Source organism: Nylanderia fulva, unplaced genomic scaffold, assembly GCF_048542155.1.
Source record: "Nylanderia fulva isolate GAGA-0341 unplaced genomic scaffold, ASM4854215v1 Scaffold47, whole genome shotgun sequence".
NCBI classification, from domain to species: domain Eukaryota; kingdom Metazoa; phylum Arthropoda; class Insecta; order Hymenoptera; family Formicidae; genus Nylanderia; species Nylanderia fulva.
In genome coordinates, this window is record NW_028190554.1 from 509,237 (window position 1) to 533,124 (window position 23,888).

Sequence of the window (23,888 nt, forward strand, 5' to 3'; positions counted from 1 at the left end):
TAATATCCAAATTAGTTTGACATGTTTTGTTTAAGGCTAGTCTAGGTGTTGGATTTGGAAGACCAATACACACACACATACACACACACCACGGGTCAGACCCTTCTCTAACCACTAAGTATAAGCTCAAATATATTCTTGTAGAGACATGGTCTTGTTATACCGCCATGCCGCTACAAACAAACTAAATTACACGTGTCTACGTCCATGTAGATCCTCTTATACCTGTATAACACTGGTATTAAAATTCACGAGCCATTATCGCGAAATGAAACATAAATATAACTGCTTGTACGATCAAGTAAAAATTCGCCAAGCAAGATTAAACACGAACTGATCTAGAAAAGTATCCATATCATGATATATTAAAGAAAAGAAAGAAGCAAGAAAATATTTTGTCATCTTTTTTATACGCGATTTTTCAATTAATTAATATAAATTGAAATATCGAAAAATACATCGATTCGTCAATAAATCTGTTTTATCGTGATATTCTTCATTCGAGTAACGATCTATAGTGTGAAAAACAAGAGTGTGAATCTTCTTGCATTGCGATGAGAACGCATGGTAAATGCAAATCGCGCGTTGGCAACACGAATCGACGAGCCTTGATCTTTCGACCCTTCACGTGTCGCTCTTTCAGACGGCAAATGGAGAGTCAAATGGCTACAGTGGTTACTGCTGGTCGTGCCAAAACCGCGAGGTCAAATATCTATTAACCTCTTTCATGTGCTATGAGCAAAATGTTCATACATGCGGTTTTCCTATTAAACGGATAATGTATATAGTTACATCGGCGTTAATTGACCCGTCGAACGAAAAGAAATGACAATCACGATTTAACATTTATCGATAATTATGAAATTATCGATACTTATAAATATACAGGGTGTCCGGTAATTAACGGACCAACGATTACAAATGGATTCTTTGGTCAATTTGGGAACAATTTTTCCTCAGCGAAAATGTCGAAAAAGGTCGAAAAATTTTATTATAGTAAACTCTACCTGAAATTAACTGAAAAATGTAATTATGTTAGACTTTTAACTCCAAAACGTTTAGTTTTCAAAAAATCCATTTTTTCAATCGCTTATAACTCGAAAATTATTGACTTCTCAACATTTTTGCTAAGGAAAAATCGCCTCCAAATTGGCCAGAGAATCCGTCCTTAATCATTGGTCTGTTAGTTACCGGACACCCTGTATAAGTGGAAATAATTTATATATTTGCATTACATAAAATTTCAACATAAATTTTAACACAATTACTTTGATAATACGCATACATATGTATATTTATATACATATATATGCATACATATGTATGTACATTTGCTAATTGATTCCATATATTATAAATTAGTTTATGTTTTATTGTCTGAATTGAATAATAACTGATTTGAATGCAATAATAAATATCCTGATAACAACTATAATGTAACGTAATAATGTAATTTTCTCACGCATGGAACCGTTAATAAAATTTCAATTGAATTATTGGAAAATTTACCGCAAATATCTACATCATATATAAGCGCTACATTCTCGAAAAATATTGATAAGCTTATATAGCATAAACTAACTTAATGCAATTATCATAAAATATTGTATCAACACACCCTCTAAATAATTTCCTCTATTTACTGAAACTATGATTATATATGCAACACACGCAGAACTACCGAGCAGCTGAGAATATTCCGTCGTAAATTTCAAGAATTTGTAATAGTGCGTAAATTTTGCAAGATATCTGTCCCACTATTACCGTATAACTTACGAAACTCAGGATTAGGGTAGCAACTTAACGTAATTGATCGCTCAAACTTCTACGTTCTATGACTTTAACTCCATCTTCTTGCTATCATGTCAACTCTCGTTGCTCCCCCTTTTCACCTTTCCTTAATCCTTTTGCACTTACGAACGGTCGAGTTCACGCTATATCATACTTCCTCAATTTCCGTTTTCCTGGCTCGATTCGCGGATTATTTCATCCCATTTCTTCGTTTGCTATAGTTTGAATGTAATTTCGACATACACGTCTGCAGTGAACAACGTTAATGAGATCCTCAGGATTAATTTTCATTTTGCTTCTCAAGTCTTATTTTAGGACGTATATTTTCTGCTCTCCTCTGTAATCTTTTTCTCTTTTTTTTTCTTTTACTGCTGCTAGTCTTCTGTTCGTAGGAGGGTATTTTGCTACTCTACCCCTACACAGAACTCGTATCGATCGCGTGCAGGTGTGAACAGCTTTAATGGAGCGTTAATGCGTTTGATCGTTTCGTGAAATACATCAATCAATCCTTCAGTTTTTGAGAATAAAAAAAATTGATGTATTTAGAACGTACATATGTAATACTTTATTTAAATTTTAACTAAACTTAAATGCATATATACCTATCTTAGTATCATCAAATATTTTTTAATCATGAAATATATTTTCAACAAATATATAATGTGCTACACTGTACTATTATTTTGTAATGATGTTTGCATTACCCTCACTAGAGCATCGTGAGATAATTAATGTCGGTACTGCCGTTCCTTAACGACTAGGGCCGCGTACGCTATTATCCTTATATCGCGGAAATGACACCCTGGATTTTTAATTAAAAGAAAAGGCGAACGCACATATTTCACCAAGTTTTATTGCGTCGAGACTAAGTAGCAAAATTATTAATGATTTGATGAGACATTTGACGAGATATGCAATGACCGATTGTTTTTCCGGCTGGAGCCGACAAATATTTAATCCGCAAATCAATAAAAGAATTGTGTAATTACAAATTTCATTTGAAATATAAATAAGCTATTTTAATTCAAAAAAAATATAAATATTCATTTTTATTGTCTCATTGTTTCGCGCTGTTTTTTTTTTTTTTTTTTTTTTTGTCAAGTTATTTTGCAAAGTATCGCTTGAAATGCAAGTGGACACAAATATTCTCGATTATATCGGCATCATCGAGCACGCGATCGAAAGTGGAGCCATTTCGTCCCCGATCGGTCGGGGCTCGTCGGGCTCGACCGAGCCCAATTAACGCAAGTCCGTCACGTGTCAAACGATGTGCATTGCCGTACGGAAAAGGGGCAACAGTTAACCTCTCGGCGAGGGACTCTCGAGGGCTCCGAGAGAGGAGGGTTCCGAACGATAGGTCGTGACGGTAAGGGCACTAGAATTATCACGGTTCGGCCCCACCTTCGCCTCGAGACCCTTTTGTGCGGCTCCTTTCTTCGATACGTATGCGTGTGCATATGTGCACGATCATTTGTGCGTGAACCGTACCGTGGCATACGACGACATATCGACGACGCCCATAAATGGATACCATAAGTTAACTATCTCCCCGGGTCAGACTATACATATTTCTCCATCAACTCTGGCGTCCTTGTTCCTGCCTATTCTTCGCACGTTCTCTCTCAAGGATCGTTCCTTTTCTATCCGTAAAATTCAGCGTTTTAGGCGCATCTTTAGTTTCATCGAATGCAGTAGAATCTTTATTGATGGATAAAGAAATGAAAGATAATCATTTTTAGATGTTGAGGGAATTTTGAATTTTCTTTTTACGTCAATTATCTCGATAAAATAAAAATTCGCCGGAACAAAGTATGGAATAGCTTTACGAAGAATTAAATGAAATTTCTCTCTGGGGAAAACGCTACTAGTTTAGAAAAATAAAATCTGAAAATTAAAAAGCAAATAATTGAAATGAAAAAAATATATAATATGATACTTGGCAACATCAGTAATGCAGCCGGGATGGAAGATGGTCTCTACCCTCTTGTGCTGAATTCAGAGAACGCGGTGGAGAGAAATGAAATGCCGAGTGAATTAAAAACGTTCGTTTTCTTACCGACGCTCGTAAAAGTCACATTTGCCTAACCATACGAAAAGGGAACCGACGAGCTAAGCCCGATTTATATTCCGACTAGCACGGCAAACAATCTCGAAAACTTCTAACCGCATCGCTTCCTCCGCCGCGTTTCTGTCCCCATCGAAAGAGAGAGAGAGAATTCCGAATCAGCGTTTCCCGCTTGCGGAGTCGCGCTTTAAGCTCCTCTCGCCAAATCTCTCGAAATCAGTCTCTCCTTCTTCCTTCCTTGAATTGTGGCAGTGTTGAATTCGGCGTGCCCGCATGGGAAAGACAGACGTCATGAAAAACAGGACGGGAAGGCAGAAGAAAGCTATTGTGTGTGCGGAACCGCAAGCTCGGCGAAAGTCCGAAACTCATCCCAATTTCCGCTTTCGAATTTTCACGCTTTCCGTCGAGATAATGGACTTGCGGGTTATTCTTCCCCACGGGAAATATATCATCTCAAGTACAAGCTCTCAGCGACGTTGTGATACGCGATAATAATTATACAACTTGACTCTAACGGCATAAACGTTGAGAGATATGTTTCTTATCAAATATTTATTTATTGTTCCATATACATAAAATGACTTGCGAAAATTATTGATCATTTTTTCTAAATATATATATTTCATTATTTTGTATAACTCCAGATTAGGTTCTTTTTTTTTATTATTTTCTTTGCTCTTTAATCATAAGGGATCGCGCGTTATATCCCGGGTAATAGAAGATTTTTCTTTGACCAGTCTGGACCTGACAAACGATTGCTAGAAGGAACCGAAATAAGAGCGACTTTCGGAAGATGAACTGAACAGGGGATAAGAGGAGGAAAACGGCGCTCTCCCGCGGAAGAGAAAGCCGCAAACTCGGCAAAATGGCGAAGCCCGAAATCCATCTCGACCTTCCGTCTTTGAATTTTCACTCCTTCCAGCGAGATAATAGGGTTTCCCGGATATATCTTGCCGTACAATAACTCATCCGGGATACAAACGGCGCCATGTTAAGCGCGGCCGCGTATTAATCACAATTTTCATTTTCTCACGCGAACGAGACCGAGAGACGCCCAGGCACCTTTATATATGCGGAAAAGCGCACGATGCGAATAATCTTTGCGCACGAATGATTTCGCGCGTGCTAACTTGAGAGAATTTCGCGTTTCGCCGCACGAGTATGTCGCGCGGAATAAATCTCCGCGAGATTATTTTATATCTAGATAAGGAATCTTGTTTACAGCAAATTGCTGCGTCAACTTTTCTGTGCTTTCAAAGTTTTCAACTTTTGTATAGTAGAAGATAAGCTCTTTCTCTCATCTATCGAATTAGTCGATTCGGTATCGTAATGGCAAAGAAAATTTTGTTATAAAAACCGTACCGATCCTCGCAATGATTGCTATGAGTATTTTCATGAGATTCAGTTAGTGAATTGCTTTATAATTGATCATTAATTGAAAACGATAAAATGTATAGATTGATTGGCATTACAAAAGACTGCCTATTCATTCGTTGCGTCATGAAACCCGGCATCAATATCCAATAATGAATAGTCAACATCATAAATCCTGACGTAAACGTAATTTAACTTATACGTGCACTCTGATAATTGTAAACTCGCTTAATTTAATATTTACATTAGCATCAAAGCGACAAAAAGGAGGAGACGAGCGAAGAGAGGATGAAATAACAGATTTTCTCATTAAATATCTTCGCCGAGTGTATACGTATATACTTATACACTTATGCGATTTACATGAAAGACGACGCGCGAGACTGTGCACCTCCAGATTTATAGTCTTGTGATCTCCTCGATAACATTTTTTATCTTGATCTCCTTCGTCGTATCTTCATCTTTACGAGCACACGTACGTATCTGTAACACGTGTCACGATTTGAGTAACGGATGATAAATCAGCGTCGCGCGAACATTTTATTGAAACAGACATTTTTCTCATCGCGAACGGAAGTTTTTGCCACTCTGTGTGCAGAATCGTTTCGAGTTGATGGATAATTAATGCCAGGTGGTGCGCAGCTTTGATTTATTGCGAATGATGTAATTACCGGCGCGCTCAGACTCGGCAGGAATACGCAGGAATTTTACGGAGACTCGGATTGATTTAAAGAAATCACGATAATTTCCATTTCCTGATTATGTAATAAAGATCACGGCTGAGGAATCGGTTATTCCATTATTTCTACTTTCGCTCATGAAATGATATTTTTATCTCTTGTTACATACAAAATGAAAAATCAGGATCATGCACGATTATAATTAATAAGTATATTTTTATTTTAAGGGAATTGAAATTAGGGGTAGAATATATCATTAAAATTTATCTCTTTGTTCTGAAACGTACTTGAAAATTTAAACGAAAGAGAAAGGGAGAGAGCGAGAGAGAAAGAACGTTCAATTAGCACTAATTGAAATCGGAAAAATCGATTGATGTTTGCATAGAATATAGCAGGGTTAAAGAAATATGAATATACGAATATCATACATGTATTTATTTCGTTTATTGTCCACGGACAAAATATAATAATTTGTGACAATTTTTTTTCTTGTATCAATAACGAAACAGTGCAATAATGATAATAATATAATAATAATTATAAAGTAAATAGTTCGTTATTGTATTGTTATATGACAATGAACGAGTACTAACTTCCATTGTATTATGTTTTGTGGAATTAATTTAACGTAGGACTTAATTCAGTTAAATTGATTCGACTGTGATCTTGATTTGATTAATTAACGCGGAATAAAATGCTTCCTTTAAAAGCAGAGATTAAAAGTTATTCTCTCTCTCTGTATTTGAACAGAATTGTTATTGCATAATATCCATTCAGAGTTCGCCCATTTTCGCGATTTTTATTCGCATTGTGCATCGCGTTAATTCATGGCCATGCTTTGTGCGGTTCGAGGTTTGCCTCGAGGGATAAAATTAATGAACTCGCGGTTTTGCCTTCTTATTCGAGCTTACCTTTCTCAACTTGAGCTACCAGAAAACACAATGGCCAAATACCATCCTAGAAGAGCTCAGGTGGCGTTCAGGCCGCGTAATACGAAACTGTAATCAGACTAATGGTACTATGTTATCTTTTTCTTTGTGAAATCGACCGTATGATACGATTGAAAAGAAACAAAAGGGATGAGACATAGAGTTGTATTTCAGACTTGACTCGTAATGATAAAATCACAAAGTATTTATCAAGCTCTAGGTAATCCCGGAAATGTCCGAACTCTAATAATTGTGTTTATAACAAAAAGTGATTATTAATCTCTTGTTATTTTCTTCGTTTTCACGGGAACCGATCTAAAACATTATTTAAATCTTGGAAATTAGATGAAAAAACTTGAGAAAAATCTGTGAAAGGATTAAAAAAGATTTTATAGCCATTTACATATTTTGCATCAGATAAAACCCGATACATTAAAATTTACATCACGCGGAAAATTTGAAGATATGTGCGTGTCACGATAATGAACAGTGTAATAAGTACACAAAGCAAGTTGCTTGACACTATAAAAGAGAATGCGAAGTGAGTGTGAGTTATATTAACTGTATGCTTAGCGATAAATGCGAGCATAATTAACGCGGCTTATCCAAGCGTATGCAAGCAAGCTCATTATCCAGCTTATATAAGCACCAAATTTTATTGATCAACAAAGAATTCTCGCGAATCACGTCGGGATTCTATCCGATGTAGCACTCTTGTTACAGGATAAACAGAGCCAGCAAACAACAACCTAATCCCATGCAAATAACATCATGAAGACAATCTGATTAATGAAGCGACTACTTGTCCATAAACTTACAATGTAAAGAGATATGAGAGAATTAAAATGCACACGTATATACATACAGATATAAATGATCAGGATATGCAGAAAAAGACTATGCACATTTGAGTATTAATTTCGAAGAATTATTTTCTTGGCAAATTTTAGCTCTCGGTTCTTAAACATCCTGCATTATATAATATTTCTTTTACAATGTTCTCGGTTTTTATACGTTTTAATTATAAAATAAAATTTTATTAATAATTATTCGTTGCTTATCTGTTTCAGGTGCTGTCATCGCCAAAGATGCTAAAGCTTCGAATCAATTTTAGCGGAGAAGCCTATTCGAGACTTTAGAAGACTCGACAGAAATCTGGTAAGTTTTGGGAAAACTTAAATATCGGTTTCATGCTTGAGTAAAGTGTATATTACCTACACTATCGATTGTTCGGCTAAGTCTTCTGATAAAAAAGTTTCTAAGTGAAGTTTTACTGCAAAGTTGAGTAGTAAATATCGACACACTGTAATTGGATTCTATGAGAAAAGAGAGTACAAGAAATGAATAAACAAAAGAAAATTATATCGGCAATGTTACAATACAAGTTACATACCGACAATATTGTGTCTAAAGCAATTTATATGATAAATCTGAAGAAGAAATAAAATGAAAACGATATTTTCCTCTTATTTATGTACATACACTATAATTAAAACATACACAGAGAGAGAATACAGAGAATAATAAAGAGTTATTATCAAAATAAAATAAAATAAATAAATACTTTACTGTTTACAAGTAATCATACGATTGCACTTTAAACAGTTCGCCTGGTATTTAAATTTATATGTTGTGCATTTAAACTTTCAAATCAGACTACAAGTAATCACAGATTTTTTATCCTCCACCCAACCAGATTCTAAAACAAAAGTTTTCGTTGAGTGCGCAAGGATTTTACGCTTCCACGACAATTCAGTGGACTTAGTGAAAGATTTCCGAAATCTGGTAGCGACTTTTCATAATCTTTCAAGCGTAAAAGCTAATTTTAAGCGGCTTCTATCACTTCGATAACACTGTACAAGTCTAAGAACTAATATTTAAAGTAGAAAATGTTTTTTAAGAGTTTACTCATTAAATATTTATAAAATGTTTTAAATATAATTACAATAAATATTTTTTCTTTCCACCCCCTCTCTCTCTTTCTTTTCGATAATAAACAGTAAGTGTTATTTTTCGTGTTTTTCTATGAGATTATATATGAAATATACATTTAACAGCACAGCATATACGGGTTTTTCGAAAATAAAATATTACATTAAAAAACATATCTATAAAATACTTATATATAAAAGTTATCTATAAAAACAGCTAATTATGCAATAATGTGGAATATATAAATAAACGGAAACTATAATAAAATTATTTCTAGAATAAAGTTCATCTAAACGTTAATTGTACGATGCTATTTTAAAAAAATCTTATCGATCGTCTTATTTAAACGCACTCTTGTGAATTCTCATCTATAAAAGGTCTTTTATAAAGCACAGACACTTCCTTTGAAGCTAGAGCGTAATGTGGATTCGTCTGGATGTTAATTAATATTTCCACTTTCCGCGTAAGAGAGCGACTCGACGAGCAGGTGAAAAGCACGAAAATTCCAGCGTTGTATACTGTATAAATTCCTATAGATAGCATTGTTCATATTTGCAATTTTATATTGCGTCATAATTATTCCTATAATTTTCTTTTTCGACAATATTGATACAATTATCATAAATTATACGCACCGAACAGACACGCTAAATATAACGCGTTTTAAAAAGGATTATGAAGCAATCCATTCGTATCTCTATTTTATTTAACAATCCTATGACTGCGCAGATATCGAATGTGCTCGCAAACGTAGGAAAGAATGGTTTACATTGCACACGGAACGAAGATTTCGCGGGTGGGTTGTATGCGGCGTGACTATAAATTCTCAGATCGTGAAACAGGAAAGGCGAGTACACGCCTGAGGTCCCTGATACGGTCACGCACGTGCCTTTTTCGCACGCACGCACCGTCGTCATCGTCGTCGTCGTCGTTCTCTCCTTGAAATTTTATCGTGGAACGAATCCAACGAAAACGATCATAAAACTTTGCACTTTACAACCCCTAAGCTCAGGGAAGTCAAGCGCGAGGGACCGGAACCGGCTCGTAACTGAAGAGAAAAAATAAGTATAGACGTGCCCGGTGCTCTCTTCGACGGTAACTCCTAAATTGCGTTTATATTTTAATTACTCCGACCTCTTGCGAACCAGGTGAAACAAATGGCACCTCATTTCATAAATATGCCGCGGTCCATTTTTAATTAAAATCGATATTTTATTATAGTCATAAAAGCAAAACATAATAGCAAAACGTGACCTTTTTATTATTCAATTGAATAGATTTTTTAATAATAACTCGTTAAATTTTCGCTAAAGAGAAAAACTGACAGTGTATTTGTATTTGTAAAACATCTTAATCGAATTGAAGAAATTTTAGCGTATTCTGTAGGATCATTCTGCTGCAATAATATTAAGACACATGTCTCTATAGAAGAAGAGGAAATTCAGCAAAAGAAAGTTCCTTCAAAATTATAGTATATGTATATCAAATCCTTGAAGTCCTCTAGATAATACTATGGAAAATATGCGAAATACGAGAGGAATTATTTCGAATTCTCTTTCACACGCGTCACATCCTTTTTAATATTTAAAAAAAAAGAGAGACACAAACCTTCGTACTAACCTAATATTTTAGCATAACCATATCCGCGAGTTTCCACACTTCCGCGCAACGTGACTGTGAAATGCCGAGGGAAAGAAGCGCGAATGAGCGAGGAGAGCCGTTTCGCTCTCTTCAGGAAAGGTAACAGGGAAAGATACAACGAGAGAAAAGGGTCTCTCAAGAGACTCAATGGCGCACGAGAGATAAACCGTTGGAACGCATTGAAACTCCCGTGTAGCTGAGTAAAATGGAAATGACTCGAGTCGTTCGTGAGATAAAATGTCACGATAATATGTTACGATACGTTCGAATAATTATTGGATGAAGGGTGCGATTATTGAAATGAGGGCGAAAAATTAGATTGAACTGATAAATCATGATAATATACTCTCAAACATTCAACCATAATCAGATAGAGTCTTTATCTTTATTGCACAAAGGAGAAGAATATTTCATCCGTTTACTTTAAAGTATTGTAATCCGGCGTTAAATCTGGATGTAGTTTTTTATGCAGATAATTTAGTTTGCAGAATTTCAAAGTTTGGTCGAGTTACCTCAGTTTCAGGAATGCAAACAGCTGAAGAAAAACGTATTCTTTATTTAAAAATATAAACATTTTTTAAATACACACATAATTTTAATTTATGTGCCTAGTCATCGAGATATTTAATATTAACGAATTAAGAGATATAAGATTTTATAAGTATTTTATTATTTAAAAAAATCAATTCGGCTCAACATTTGATAACACATACATATATTTACGATACGTCAAACTATTATATGAAGGATATGGCTAATTATGTGTTTCAGGACAAAATGTCGATGACTGGGAGCTTGATGGGATACGAGAACAATAACGATGTGAACCAGGCCAAGTGTAAGAAGCCGTTGAAGCCGCTGCCAGTTGTGTCGAGCATAAGCTCGAGTGGCGTTACTACGAGCGCGACCAAGTCAAAGAAAGCACGAAGGCCGATGAGAAAAGAAACGTGCCCACGCGGTCATGTGAACAGCCTTTGGTCTGTTTGGTACGGCATACTGGCTGTCGCTTTTCAGGCGTACATCGCATTGAGATACGCCAAACGATTCGCCGGTAAGATTGCAGCTTCTCTTCCTATCTCGTTCAAATTTTCTATCTCTTCGGGATCGGTTACAATGTTAACAATGTCAATCGTTCAGAAATCTTTCTGTATTGGTTTCACTCTTTCGAATACATTTTTTGCGTTACTTTTCACGTTCAAACTAAATCAAATAGATAATCATTTTTGCGCGAATATATCTTACAAACTTTTCTTTAATGATACTTTCGTAATAATCTTTTTTAATGTTAATTGAAATATAATATATTATTTCATAATTGTAGATTTTTTTTTATATCTATAACGTTGATTAATTTTATGATATAAAAGAAATATATAGCGCGCAATTATGAAATGTATCACATAAATTACATTAGTTTTGAAAGAATTTTTTCTTTCCGCTCGTTTCAGATTACTTTAATCAGTAAAATTTCTAGGCAAGGTTCCGAATGGTTCGTTGCCTTATTTTCCGGCCGTTTCCAGTGGCGGCTTTACGTAAATTTCTTGCCTTGCCAACCAGTACAAGGCTTTACTTTGGGGGGGCCATTACATAAAAGACACACGATAACGACGGGATTGCCAACGAAAATTTTCGTGCTTTCTATTTTCCTTCACATTGAGACACTGATCTTTTATTTCATTTTTCATGCTAGGTTGAACAGAAAATTGGAGAAAGAAATAATGATAAAATTATTTGCAAATATAAAAAAGGTTGTAAATGAATTAACATAGCATTAACGAAATGTTTTAACATTAATTTGCTGACAATTAATTTTATACCGATTATAAATTCGATAACAAATAATTATTTTCTTATTTTCTCCATTATCTTTTTCTCTAGTTAGTTCTATTTAATCACTTAACTTAACTCTTCTTCCAAAAAAAAAAAGAAAAGAAAATTGACTAATCGTAACTAGATTTAAAAGAGAGAAACATATAGATACTAATCAAATTATTATATTTTCTCATAAAGCTAATTATATATAGTATTTTATACCATTTTTATTAATAAGTTAAAGTTAAGATTAAATAAGAGATTTTATCTTCTAAAATATATGAATTAATTTTATTTTTAAATATATTTTGTGTATAACCTGTAATCGGTCACATGCATTTATTTTTGCGATTTTACGTCATTCTTCCAGCTTACCTGTCACTACCGTGGCCGGCGGATGCACCGCCTCCTAAAATCGAATTGTACGCCTGTCTGGTGCTAGCCGGTGCCGGGGCCGTTTTACTTCCGGTGTTGCTTGGCGCAGCATTCTTGAAGCTCGGCAATCTCGCAAACGATGGAATAAAACTCGGCCGGCATTTGAGCGCTTGTTCGCGCGACCCGCCATCATCGCTTCTCACTAACAATCCCGATAACAGTAAGTGGATCATAATTCTAGCTTTCCCAACCCTCCCTCACACTATATGACATGAGTTATAGAACTCGCAGTCGACTAGAACTAGAAATCGACTGGTCTAGTTAAAATAATCATTAACAATCTCTCTTTGCTCGCATACTTGAAACTTACTTGTTATATTTGAAAAATATTTTTAATTATTAGTATATTGTATGTTAAGAGAAACATATTTTTATCTTTCATTTATTTTATATGTTATTTAAAAAACCATAGATGTGCTCTCTATATATTTATATTGGAAATAGCCGAATGAAGTAGAGAAAATCGGAATAAGATGCGAGAATCTGATATATCATTTAAATTCATACTGCCAAGTTTGGAAGTAATGAATAAATTAAACATAACTTATTCAAAACCCATTATATTCTGTGTGCAGATCTTTATTTATTCGAGAGCTTCAAGAAAATTTTTCTTTAAATTACAGCGCATACAATATAAAGTATACGTTATTAATTAATGCATTTTATACTTTAATTGAGTTTAACAAAATATATTTTAACAGTACGCATAAATAGAGGAACTAAATAGAAAAAAATGGACTGTATTAACATCTTTTTTACATTGTAAATACGTCGATCGATTGGTCGTAATTACAATGTACGACCTCGGAAAAACATCGAGCAAAACGAGAACCACGATTTTTCAGGTCTGGCAAATAATTTATGGAGACACGGCGGCCCTACGGCAGCCTTCGTGCATCTCTGCATGGCCATGTGCTTCCTCCTTCCTTCTCTGCTCATGGAAGCGAGGCTAATATACGCTGGATTTCTGCCAAAAGGTAATATAAATGTCTCCGCATTGCTTCTTGTTATGCTTCTTCGGAATTAGGTTAAAGGGGAGAGAGATATGCTTTTCTTTCAGATATTATGTAAAGAAATAATTGATTTTGCGCATTCAATTTTTTCATACTTTTCTGTCAAACTAAATTTGAATTTTAATATAACGCAAATATCGTTCAAAATAATATCCTCCCACTTATATCTTTTTTTTTTTTTTTTTCATTTTTTGTTAAAGATAATTCTTGAATTTTTTATGCTAAAAATTTGTTCTGATTTTGTTTTGACGAAAATTTGGTCTTTTATTAGTTTGAAAATGAAAAGTAAAATAGATTTTCTTCTATTTGATTGATCTAGCTTAATTCTCCCCTTAATGCATGCAGTATTTCGCGAGCTCAAATAAAATATTCATTTTATTTTTCATATTCTGAATCCAATATCTCAACAAATTTGAGAGAAATATCTATATATGCGTATATTAAATAAATAACTCCGAGAACTATTTTTACATTTCGCGATGATAACCTGATGATTTTTCTCGGAAATCAAACTTTCTGTCAAAAACAAATGGTGTTCTTTCATGTGACTTTCAAAGGAAAGCTATATCATTTTCGAGCAATATTGAATAAGTAATAATCTAGCTCAGCCAAGTTGAAAGAAGCAAGCATACACTTTGATGTACGACGATTTCGCGCTCGTTGAGTTTTCAAGGGGGACACACTACCGTAGATATATGATGCGAAGGAAAACAATGAAATCCACGTGAGAAACCGAGCATCTTCCCGCGATCACTTTTCCGGACCTTTCTATTTCGCGTACGCACCCTCGCTTGTACAAACAATGAGGGTTCGGCGAAGGGAACGTTTCTACTATTTGTTAACGCAGTACACTCTCAAAAGTATAGCACTTCTCTATTCCGCCGGTTCGCACGCGCAAATGTCATTTTGTGACATTTAAACCCGAAATGGATAATGCGATAAATTATCTATTCTATTAAATTAACGCACTTGTCGGATGAACAAAGTTTCTCGACTTTACCTCTTACGTCATCGAAACAATATCTTTCAAAATTATTATAACTATCTATTGATTTTTTTCTACTGCATTTATCTATATATAAGATTTCAAATATATGTATAATATACATATTTTTTAAACTGATACTTTAATCTTTATACAGTATATCTTTATAATATATTATTCTAGTTTTATTCATCTCTAGCGATATAAACTCGCAATAAATTCTTGCCATTTTACATTCTTATGTTTCCGAGTTTATAGAAATCACTTGATACGATAATGCGTTTATAGCCTCATAAACAGAGGAAAGGCTATTTAAATGTTTTACTATTCCCGCGATAACTTTATTTAATCGAATCCTTGCCTCGTGGTTCTTATTCAATTTATTTTTAAGTGTTTTTTGCTCAATATAATTTAGAAATAAAATTTCGACATTATTGATACAGAGCAAATCATCATGTCGCAAATTTTGTACCAAGTGGATGACGAGCAATAATAATTTAAGTAAATGTACATTTTACCGCGAGAAAGAATAATTCATTTATAATTGAAATATCATCGTAAAAGTCATATTCAGTGCTAACAAATAATTTACGTCTACCGTACGTGTTATTATTAGCGAAACAATTAAATATGTTCGCCATGGACGTGAATAAGCGGATTAAATCTCTGTCGGAGATGTAAATGCGCGCTCTCATCTCAAAAATTGCGTTGCTCTTGCACGGTCTAAGTTTCCGCGTTCTGTCCGGCTACAGAACGATAATACCGAGCCGCTCTCACAGCTGCGGAAATATCATCAACCATCGAGCAGAAGGAAAGTTTCTACATGGTTTCGCCCATCCCGCCGGGCGAACAGTCGCGTCTGAATAAATGCATTTCTACGTCGAAGCCAAACTCGATAAGCCGCGATTTACGACGGGGTTTCCTGACGCATAAAATGAGAAATTTAACGGGCGGCTGTATCGTTTTATGCTCGCTTAAAGTTGACATAGATGGTGACATTCTGATGTCATGTTGAGATTCCTGCAGATATCGAGCTAAGGGATATACCATAACTGCATATTGATTGCTTTTCTAAGACGTCTGATCGTGAAAAGAATATTATTTTCGCATATGCGGAATATCTATGTTAAATTTCTTTTTAAATTAATCAGAAAGATCTATTAAATCTCTTGTTACAATTTATCATTTTTACATACAATTTGTTTAAATAAAAATATAAATTGAGAGTGTTAAACAGGCAATAAGAGCCACATCGCGGATGACAGATCGCGTGACAGGATGCGTTATCCCAACGAAACTAAATTTTTTCGTTAGGATTAAAACCTGTGCACAAGGCACTAAATTTTTACTTGGACACGGCCAAGATTTAAAATTGGAATAATCTCTACAAGAGATTTAATTCCATACATCCCCTGTTCCCCCCTTAAGGAAATAAATGCGAGAGAAAAATATAGATCCGAAAGTCACTGAATCGGTCTGTTTAACACTCTCAATTTATATTTATATTTATATATTACAGAGCCTTATTAAATTCTTAATTTGTTTAAATAAAATTGCGCATCCACGTGTCACTTGCAATTAAATATACTTATATGAAAAACATTCATATATAAAAGCAGGTGATAATATTGTCCTTGCTTTTTTAATCTTTTCTTATTTGGTCGCGCAATATATCTTGCGAAGAAAAATTTTTAAAGACGCAGCACCCTTCGCGAACGATAACATAGTAACAGTAATAAATCCTCCCTATCGTTGTCGTAGAGGTGCGTAGTGAACATTATTCATCTCTCCAAAACATATCCGAACTACATTAATCTTTAACTATAATATATAGTAGCGAGTTTGCTTTCTCGACAAGAAATTTACTCCAAGACACCACAAAACGTATTTCTTGGATGAAGTCTCTGAGAAGATGCAGAAGCAAGCTATATGTAACATATTTACATCAAATAATTTAATATTTATATTAAGTAATCTATAGAGAAAGAAGTAGTATACAGGCAAAAACATTTCTGAATAAAATGCTCATATACTTACATATATAATTATATTATATATAGTTATATATGCAATATAATTATATTCTAAATTATGCAATTATTTATCTTAGCATAAAAAATGAAGCTACAGATAAGCTATGTTAATTGATAAAAATAGGAATCCACGATTTTACAGCGCTGTATACACACTGATAAAACGAGACTGAGAATTTTCCACGGGATCGTAATTAAACGTCGGGAAATCAAGTTTATAATCGCGTATCTGTATATACGTTTTCCAATTCCGAGGTCCGCGTGACAATTTTGAAATATCGATACGGACTGGCGGCGCGTGATTCGGTACTCTCTTTAGCCGCATTAGTACGGGGGTCAATATACGTGCGCGCACGTCGAAGGGTATCCAGCGTTTAATGCACCGTCGGCGCTCGCAAATAGGTATCATTCGCGGAGCGCATTAAGCTCGCTCGTAATTACAGCAAAGTGACGTACATACGTACGTACTCTCCGGGTATAGCCCGACAGGACGCCGGGAACATCGTCAGTGGTCTAATGCTCGTCCATGTATTTAGCCCGTAACACGTAACACGCTCAAAAACCCCTGTCGCAAAGGTTCTTGATCCGGCTGAGAGAAATATTCTTGGCCCTCCCGTTTTTCCGCCGGCTTCTCCTCCGCTTAATTACCGGCGATGTCTCATCCAGCGGAATTGTTCACGAAATTAAAATCTTTCACTCGGCGGAACTCCCGTTTGTACAAACTAGATAGAAACTGCCGCGAGTTCTCCGTCCTTCTGCATGTCTGCAGCCGACTTTTTCCTCGACTAAGGATTAATTATAGACTGAAATGCAAACAATGTCAAGTGCCAAGAACATTTTTCATACTTCCAACTCTCCCTATATAATGTGCAAATTTATCATTAAGTATATAGTACATATGTATATGTGTACATTACATCTTCTTCTGACAAATATTTACTAAACTGTCATTAGTAGCCTTTAACACGTTATACATCTTTTTTCATATTATTAGATTTTTTATTTTATTTTGTTATAAAACTTTGTAATTGTAATATATTGACAAATTTATTTAGTTTTGTTTCGTATAATTTTTGTCGTTCCGAAAAAATTATTTAATTTACAAAATTATATAATTATACACTATCAAAATTCAAAATGAGCAATTATATACATAGATATACATTATTTATAATCAACGTTGCACGTATACACAATTTATCACAACTCCGTGTGCGCGAGTTTCAGAAAACAACGCCTTCTCTGCGAAAAGAGCAAATTGTAACAGTCTGAAGAATAGCGAGATAAATTATAGTGCTCCATTTAACCCTCTGCTCTCCGTAATTAATCGTACGTATAACATCCAAAGAAATTCAAGAGTGAGAAGTAGAGGAAGTTGGACATATAGATCAGTCTTGGAGCAAGTTTGTACTTTTCTTTGCTAGACATTAATCAAACGTTGCAATAATTATTATAGAGCACTACAAACATACCAGATGACTCAAAAAAACATTTTATTGTTTCTCTGATAAATTAGCAAATTATCGATTAATTTGAGATCGATTTTTTAACAGAAATTTGATCGGAAATTATAGTTTGCATGATTTTTGTATCATATAGCCTTACATTTAATTTATTAAATAACACGTTTTACACAAATTAAAAAAATCTCAAACTTAAACCAACGGTAAATAATACATTATTACATCGCGAGACAATTGAATGAGTTTAACGTAGGAAATTTCGGTTATAACGGAACATGTTCCGATTCAGAAGAGCAATGTAAATATCGCCAGCGAGATGTGACACTTCACAACTCTTTCAAGAGGTGCGCGAAAAATATCAGAGCGGAAACGAAACTCTTGCATAGAGTAGAAAACTATGAGAACCTCTGGTCCGTGATCAAAACTTGGACTATCGCACGCGAGTTTGTGCTAGTTTAATGCTCGTATTACGCAAGACCATGTTTACGTTTACGAGAGTTTAGCACGGGAAGCACAAAGTGTCTCGACGAACCCTATTCACTGCGCTCGACATATAACATATTGCACACGTCGGGACGTTTCGGAGGAACTATCGCGTCCCTTATCCGGTTTGCGTTTCTTCCTCGCCGACTGAAATTAAGTTCGTTGCGAATATGGGGGACGAGTTTCGCGCTTATTTTGCTAAATAGAAATTATGCGGTTATATATATTGCATACATACATGCGCGCGCGAACGTGATTAGATTTCGTCAAAGCAATCCGATTTATTGAGAGGACCAAACTTGTTGTCGACGCACAATGTTTATATGCACAGTCTATATACGTGTTGCTGAAACTATGAAGTTGCATAGCCGCGTGCTTTGCTAACTCTGGCATGTCTAGAATAAATATGAATTCACGCGTAGGTGAGAAACTATAGTTGCGGTTCTTGCACCGAAAATTAAACAAATGAAGTTACGGGTGGACATTTCTCGCAATTATGTAAGTTTGCTTTTTATTAGCCAAGAATGCAACTTAAAAGATGCACTATATTAGTGGAAAAATTAGTTATCCACAAATTTATAACAAAATTCATAATATATATATATATATATATATATATATATTATGAATTTTGTTCTCAATTTGTAGAAATTATTTTATTGAAGAAATAATTTTTAAATCGTTGACCGAAAAAATGGTATTTATGTTATACCTTAATATAATTATAACTGCATTTTAAAAATTAATTTTAAAGAAATTCAAAAAAGGTGATGTCAAGAATAAATACTTTAGTTTTTAAAGAATTTTGAAATCGCAGAAAGCAGATATTTTAAAAGATTTAGTAATACTTCTTTTTAATGTGCACAATTGCTGTTTCGCAACGTAATAATCATGTCTAATATAGGTCACGCAAATACAATGATACATTATAGCAGTTTATCATGTAAATAGCACGTTTTTCGTGCCAAGTTCACATAGAATGAATGATGCCACTTTTCCGTTCACTGATACGATTTGATAAGATACAATTGTTTCTTCCGATTACAACAATTTTCTACAGTAATTAATTCGATCGCGTGCGGTTATCGAAAGGTCATCATTTATCGAGTTACAGAGTAAATGTCAAAGAATTTTCAACAATTTCTAATTCGATTATTATATAAATACTTTCGCCATTTATTTACTTAAAAGAAAAACAATTTATTATAAATATATATCAGTGTAATAAATATAACAAATGTTTATTGAAACAAAAATAGATCTTATTAAAATTAAAATTAATTTTTAAAATTGATATATTAATAAGATTATAATTGTATTAAAACATTTAAAAAATGACGCGTATGTTTAATATATTACGTATATCGAAGTTAATGCGATTCTTGTATCTTAACTTGTTTTCCGCAGATATCTAATTCCACTACGCATAAAAGATACAGATATGCGGCGCTCCGAATAAGTGCCTTTCGCTTTCCGACTATAATCATGCAAATTTCAAGTTTCATTATAAATATTCTGGGATGGTGTTTTCACGCAGAATAATAGGACTCCTCGGGGAACGCTCGAAAAGAAAGCCTTTAACTTTCATAAAAGCTCCCTCGTGCTATCGTCGTGAATGGAAAATGCATGGTTGTACGCTTCAATCTGTATTATGCAATAAAGTCACTGTGCAACAGATTTGATACGATGTCAACAGATATAACATTTCAAGGAAGGTAAGCTGCAGCATATACATATAATCACACGCGCGAGTAGCAATATTCTTTGCTTTATCCGCTATTTTTGTCGTAAATATTACTTCCAGACTTATCGTTAATAAAAAAATATGTCAGGCCGATATACTTGAAATACATTTCTTTCGCTCAAGCTAAAAATATAAAGATATAAACGCGTATCTTCTTACCTATAATTTTGCTTATATTTGCCTTTTCTATTGCTCATCCATAAAAAATTTAAGATATTTACACAATAATTTCACAAATATCTTAGATTAATTATATAATAAGTCAAATCGTAAAATCGGAATACATATTATGATATTATTATACATATATAAAATAATAACAAGAATGAAAAAACTATTGATTTTTATATAAACTTATAATTTTAATTTTGTAATAATCGTTTTATGGCAGCTCAATAATTTACATCTCTTTACTTTAAAGAATCGCGAATAAAAATATTTATGAGACAGTATTTGATATAAAAAAATAGCGAAAAAATAGTAATATTTTGACGCAGCATCTATATGAGGGGCGAACAACCGCGTGGATTAAAGTCAACGCTAGTTTCGCGCTAGTAGTACGAGTCAACAATTCAGGCGGCAGACCATCACCGGCGCGAAGCGGGATTCGAGTGCCCCGAGCGCGACACGAAATTGCTCTCGTCCGTGCGAGTGCTTGAAAAATAGGTCCGCTTGAACCCGCCGCACTTAAAGCGCCGCACGCGCATTATTGAGAGATTGCATCCATGATGGTAAAAACAACCAGGCTTCCATCTGCGAGCCTTTTATTTTTGCGATAACGCGATCGCGCTACGACGAGGCAAAGCCCGCGCAAACAATCAAATTGCTAATAACCAATCAGATTGCTAGTCGGACGACGGCCATAAATGCCGATTGATTTTATGCTTCGTTAAAGGCCCTTCGTTAAACGCACCTTTAAATTCGAATTCGAGAAATTCTGTTAGATCGACGAGAGGCAATATTCGATAGATTTCATTATAGCCTTGTAAATTGTATAAATCATTTAAAGATCGTAAAAATTGTACTTGTTCCGTATTTAATTCTAGTGACCCGTAATAAATTTAAATTATTTCTTTTTGAGATAAATCAATGATTCTCTTTATAATTAATTTTGAAAAAAAATTTAATTCTTTATTAAAAGCATTGAGAAGATCGAATTATAAATTAAATCTATAATTGATACAATTATTTTATAATAGTATTAGACATTTATAAATTAGAAATAAAAAAGAAAATACTGTACAATTTTTATTTTTATTTATTAATTATTTTCTTAAGAAAAGGATATCTTCTTTTCATTAAAATATCGCAATTTTATGGATAATTTAAGATTGCACATTGTTGCAATAATGACAAGATGATTCACGATGATATTTTTCAAAGTGAAATACTCAATTTTAAAGAATCTCTTCACATTTTTGATGGAATTATCATTATTTTAATTTATAAGAATTTTCTAAAGACTCTCTTTGTCGCGCGTTTGCAGAAATTTTTTACAGATATTCTGCTATGTTTATAATTTCTTTAATTTCGATTACCTCTCAAAGAATGCTTCGCACTTAGAAAAGCATAGAGAAAAGGAAAAGACAAACAGCATCTTCTGACAATAACAGAGACATTTATTGGAGTATCATGCAAAGCTGTGTATAAAATGTTGTTCGACAAGTCAGAATGAAAAGTAAACATCTTCTATCATAGAGGCTCTTTCTTGAAGTATATACTTTCCATTGTTATTATAGTTTTTCCAATGTGCAAGCTTGCAAAGTTTTCAACACGACATTTTCACGTCCTTTTATTAAAAAATATATTATTTAATTAATTTTATATAATCTAGCATTTTTTCACTTAATTAACTCAATTTCGAAAATTAGAAACTAATGGGGCAAATAATACCTCTCTTGAAATTGTTGAAAAAGAATATATGTGAATATGAAAATAAATATGAAAAGAGAATCGCGAGAGAAAATAATGATATAAATATTATATAAATAAACGGTACACACAATTTACACTCCATCCATTCTCAAGACTATTGCATAATGCATACACAAGATAAAATCGATAACTCTTACATGGTACGGCCATTATTTATGACTAAACGCTTAAATAATGGGCAAAATTTGGAATGGAAATCAAATCGTTCATCTAATAGCGATATATATCTGCCACACCTGCTTCGATCCTTCTGGCAAAAGGAAGACAAGCGGATAACCAACGGCTGTTACTCTTGCATACACATCTGTAGCTGGGCGATTTCCGTCTGTTAAAGTGAAAACCCGTGTTATCATTATGTTCGATCCTTTTCTAGCACTCGCACCACAGCGAGAAAACTTTCGACGTGCTTTTCCGCACGGAATCTCTCAATCGATGAGATCTCTCTCTCTCTCTCTCTCTGGTCAGCTCTCTCCGTAGCATCCAATTTTCCGTGCAGATATCGACTGACGGATTGATTGATTCTAGCGAAGCTTGAGAGAGAGAGGATTTCTCGAACGTAAACCCTCTCAGCGTGAACAGGGTGGCATCGAAGTTTGCTCATTATACCTGTTGCTAATGGGGATCACGCGCTAATGATTTGCCTGCTAGAAACTTTAAAGGATCGTGAAAGGTGAAATTCCTTTTCGTTTCAGTAAGGTCGATTAGACTCGAGAGATGAGAGGGAGATAGAATCATCATAAGATGGATCAAACGTATCGGAATAATTTGAAAACTTTCTTAAAATCTATTCGTGCATGTAACATTTCTCGTTAGGCAAGAATTTCGAGTGTATCTATATAATTAATACCTACTTGAGAAATAAACTTTTAGAAAATTAAGACAAAAAGAAGTAATTTTTTTAATTATAATAATCATTTGATTTTTAGCTAGAGACGTTGTACCAAGTGATCTTTTATGTAAAAAACAATACTCGATCATTTTCTGAGAACGTTATAAAAAATATTTATAATTATAAAACTTATAATTATAAATATTATAATTTATAACGCTACGCTTTTCTAAACTACATCAGTATCAAGAACGCAAATTATAATGAATTAAATATAAATTTAACATATATAAGATAGGCAATAAGAGCCAAATCGCGGATGACAGTGCGTTATTCTAAACGAAACTAAATTTTTTCGTTAGAATTAAATACCTGTGCACAAGGCACCAAATTTTTACTTGGACACGGCCAAGATATAAAATTGGAATAATCTCTACAAGAGATTTTTAATTCCATGTATCCCCTATTCCCCCTAAAGAAATAAAGTGCGAGAGAAAAATATAGATCCGAAAGTCGCAGAATCGGGAATCGAACCCGAGACCTTTCGCTTGCCGGGCGACTGCTCTTCCAACTGAGCTATTCAGATCCTTTCGATTCTATACTTTTCTCTGTTATATATATTAATGTTGGTAAATAAACGCCTTTAAGCCAGCGTGTATAAATTAAGAGTTTAACTAGGCTCTGTAATATATAAATATAAATTTAACATATATAAGATAGGCAATAAGAGCCAAATCGCGGATG

At 34.1% G+C, this 23,888-nt stretch overlaps 1 protein-coding gene across 1 annotated transcript in view; it reads left to right on the forward strand.

Annotated features, from left to right (window-relative positions):
- The first annotated feature begins 7,939 nt into the window (after positions 1-7,939).
- tinc (transmembrane protein tincar) overlaps positions 7,940-23,888 on the forward strand; it is a 43,109-nt gene continuing 27,160 nt past the window's right edge. The window contains 4 exon segments of the mRNA XM_085486707.1: positions 7,940-7,997; positions 11,184-11,463; positions 12,595-12,819; positions 13,505-13,636. Coding sequence (XP_085342833.1) covers positions 11,190-11,463; positions 12,595-12,819; positions 13,505-13,636 — 631 coding nt within the window. The 5' untranslated portion in view covers positions 7,940-7,997; positions 11,184-11,189.